Genomic DNA, 3543 nt, shown 5'->3' with positions numbered 1-3543 from the left:
CAAATTCATTCAATCACTCTCCTCCAAATTGATTCAAGTGAACAAAGTGTACATGTTAATTGTTTCACATCCAATTTATTTCTAAAAGGAATTTTGTGTAAGATGATAAATATGAATAATGATTTCCCCCAATGAATTGACACGCAATAAAACAAATCCCCCAATGAATTGACACGCAATAAAACAAATCATAACACTATTAACTTGAATATGTAAGTTAGGCCAAAACGCATATGTAATTGGTACTCTTGTGGAAAATGGTTCATTATTCTCATTTCAATGTAAAGTTTTCAATGCCAACTTTTGGTTTTGCATGATTGAGAAACTTTTCTTAGTGAAATTTAATCATTTCATACAAAGAAAGTGTTGTTATTTTTTTATTATTTTAAACAATCATGCATATAAAAAGGGCACTAATGTATGAATCCTCCTTTTTCAACCACAAATTACCTCAATCAATCTAGAATCATAAAAATTCACTTTGAGCAATCGCATCCAATCAAAAAAGTTACATGTGGAAGTAAATGTAACTATCTCTATCTCTCACTTCTTTCTTGTTACATCTTTCTATTGTCTCATTCAGATATGTATAAAATATTTTCCAAAGAGAAAAGTCATGTTACATATATGCAGGAAAAAAAATTGATGATTGTAACCACTTGAGAAAAACTATGATGAATCTTAAACACAGTTAATGATTTATGTTTCTACAGAGCAACCTAAGCATGCATCCTTGAAATCTAACGAGCAAGATTGGAGGTACTCCATCCGGAGGAATCTGCAAAGGATGCTGCTGCACTAGCACTTGATTCCTCCGATGAATTTACTTGCCTCCTCGTTCTGGCGTTCCTCATATCATTCACAAATCCTGGTCGTGAAACTTGAAACTCCTCCATCTCAATGTTTTTGCTCAACATGTCTACAACCTCTGACATTCGTGGCCTCACCCTGGCCGTTTCTTGCACGCAACAAAGTCCCACCATTAGGAACCGTTTAGCTTCTTCCATGTGATAGTTCATCTTCAGCATTGGATCCACCATTCTCAAAAGATCTTTTTCCTCGTACGCTGCCCAGGACTGTCAACATGTTCACACAATCACAATTAACATGGTATCATTTAACATGGATGTCCAAACAATAAAACATTTCTGTTCACTTGTCCAATTTTTTTACCTTCTCAACTATAAAACGATCCGCACCTTCATGATCATCTACTGCTCTTTGGCCACTCACAATTTCTAGAAGCAGTACTCCAAAACTATAAACATCTGATTTTCGTGTCAGGTGGCCAGAACTGGCATATTCAGGAGCAAGATAACCTCTATAACGTTTTAAAAAAGATTAAAGAAACCCATCAGTAATTCAGTAAAAAGAATCCAAATTTGTTTCATTCAATCAAAAGGGGTTCTGGTTTCACTCACAATGTGCCTGCAACTTGTGTACTGATGTGGGATTTTTCATCTCTTAACAGCTTGGCCAGGCCAAAATCTGAGACTTTTGGTGTGAAATTTCCATCAAGAAGAACATTGCTGGATTTGATATCTCTGTGCACAATATGGGGTTGAAGCTCCTCATGAAGAAAGGCAAGCACTCTGGCCACACCAACTGATACATCTCTCCGAGCCTCCCAGCTGAATGTCATTCTTTTTTGCTCAGAACCTGTCAATAGTAACAGAGAATCAAAAGACAATACATGCATGAAATATAATTCTACACTTTGACTAATTAACTTAAAAAATTAGAAAATAATAATCTGAAGATCACCTAAGAAAGTGTGACGAAGGCTATTGTTTTCCATATAATCGTAGACTATGTATCTGTGGGCTCCTTCAACACAACACCCTCGAAGAATAACTAGATTTTGGTGCTTCACATTTGCAAGTGTATTCAATTCTGCCACAAAACCCATCTCTCCTTTTACGGAATCCAGCTCAATCGAAAGCACTTTAACAGCCACCAAACTTCCATCCCGAAGCTGCCCCTTTACAATTTACACAGCCACTTCAAATTCAATTCTCGATTCATTAACAGAACTAACACACAGCATCAAATTGTAGATTTCTTCAATACCCACATGAAAAAAGAAAGAAAAAATGACGATATGTGTGTATAACCTTATAGACAGAGCCAAAGCCTCCTTCTCCAATCTTTTCCGAGGGATGAAAACCCCGCGTGGCAGAATTCAATTCTCTGTAAGTGAATATGCGAAAGTTTCCATCGTCATCTTCACCTGGCTCTTCTGTTGGGTAATTATTATAGATCCAATGCAGAATTCTATGACGTTAAGATAAAATGTGATGAAAAAGCAAATGATGACAGAAGGAGGAAAAGACATTAACATGTTTATATATACCGTGCTTAGTTTCTTGATCTTTGACCGATGCTGAGAAACAAGTACAAAAAGAACAACAGGGAATCTTCATGCCTGGAGACACGTGTAAAATTCCTAGGATGATTGATTTGGGTGTTTGTTTCGCTAAGGTTTGTTTGGAGATGGCAATGGTGTGAAGAAAGCCAAGGAGAGCATGGGGAGGTTGTAATGAAGAGGAGGCGGCACACAAAGGTAAGTCTTTGACCCATTGACTTAAACTTCATATATATATATATATATTTTCTCTATTTGTGATAGATTCTCTTGTTTACCATGTTGCCATCTCATTTCACTCCCGAGTTTCTTAGATTTTTCTTCTGGATTTTCTGGATTATGGATGAAAATGATACTAGTTCCAAGTTTGTCATTTTTTTTAAAAGGTGAAGTTTGACTATGTTTTATTTTTTAATTGAAAGTTCAAATTGATCACTTTTTAAATCAATATATTTTTAGAGTTCGACTTGATTTAAAAGTTTGTTTAAGAACCTGTTTTAGGAAAAAGTTATGCAAGTAAAAAATAATTGTTTTCAATGAAAATTCCTGAAAATTTTCAATATTTTTTCATTAATATATTAGTTGTTATCGTTTGCTCTCTTTTGCAACCTTGTTTTTTTAATGGTGAATTAAGAAAAAAGTAGTAAGGAAACTATTTGAATTATAATAAAGAAAGAAAATCTAATCAGCTATATATAAAAATTTGAAGATCTAATCAGCTATAACTTTTAAAACAATTGAATTTAATTATTCTGAGAACATAATCTATTATATAACTTTTTTCATTTTTTTTTATTCTATATGGAAAGTTTTCGGTACGCTTTTTTGTTTAAAAAAAATACCTTTTTAAGCTTGACGTGTTTCTCTTCCTCTTTTCTCGCGCCTTTTCCACGTTCTTTTTGCCGTTCCACTTCTTTCCTAAAATTTCTTTCCACAAATTGTAGCCAAATCCTAATAATTTTTTAAAGAAGTTGAATATTATCCACAACGAACCTTCATATAGAATATTTTCATTACACCTTAAAATTAAGAAATCTCTAATTTGTTTTGAAAAGTAAAATTTGAAAAATGTATATACTTTTATTAGGAGGACAACAATAACAAATCATTCTTAAATGTCGGATTAATACGAAAAATCTTATCAACTATAAAGTTATTATCATGTTCTATTAATTTTA

General features: G+C 33.5%; 1 protein-coding gene across 2 annotated transcripts; it reads right to left on the bottom strand.

Annotated features, from left to right (window-relative positions):
- Positions 1-446: 446 nt before the first annotated feature.
- LOC124830262 (putative serine/threonine-protein kinase) lies at positions 447-2568 on the bottom strand. Of its 2 annotated transcripts, none has more exons than XM_047303928.2 (6): positions 2354-2568; positions 2115-2239; positions 1765-1981; positions 1422-1659; positions 1174-1321; positions 447-1076 (listed from the first exon to the last, which is right to left on the bottom strand). In XM_047303928.2, the coding sequence occupies exons 1-6, from the start codon at positions 2421-2423 to the stop codon at positions 741-743; spliced, it is 1134 nt and encodes a 377-aa protein (XP_047159884.1). In that variant the 5' UTR covers positions 2424-2568; the 3' UTR covers positions 447-740. The 2 variants fall into 2 exon arrangements, with proteins under 2 accessions (XP_047159884.1, XP_087947596.1); XM_088091470.1 differs by having other exon boundaries at positions 1765-1975.
- Between the last annotated feature and the right edge of the window lie 975 nt (positions 2569-3543).

Source organism: Vigna umbellata, chromosome 5 (genome assembly GCF_029865625.1).
Source record: "Vigna umbellata cultivar VRB3 chromosome 5, Vumbellata_1.0, whole genome shotgun sequence".
Taxonomy (NCBI): Eukaryota; Viridiplantae; Streptophyta; class Magnoliopsida; order Fabales; family Fabaceae; genus Vigna; species Vigna umbellata.
The sequence above is the reverse complement of the archived record's forward strand: the minus strand, read 5'-3'. Positions and strand labels throughout refer to the sequence as shown.

Excerpts from the sequence above, each read along its gene's own strand:
- LOC124830262 (XM_047303928.2), bottom strand. The coding sequence starts at position 2,423 with ATGAAGATTCCCTGTTGTTCTTTTTGTACTTGTTTCTCAGCATCGGTC. Across the intron at positions 2,240-2,353 it reads AGATCAAGAAACTAAGCACG|AAGAGCCAGGTGAAGATGAC; the intron begins GTATATATAAAC and ends ATTACCCAACAG. Across the intron at positions 1,077-1,173 it reads ATCGTTTTATAGTTGAGAAG|TCCTGGGCAGCGTACGAGGA; the intron begins GTAAAAAAATTG and ends ACATGTTGACAG.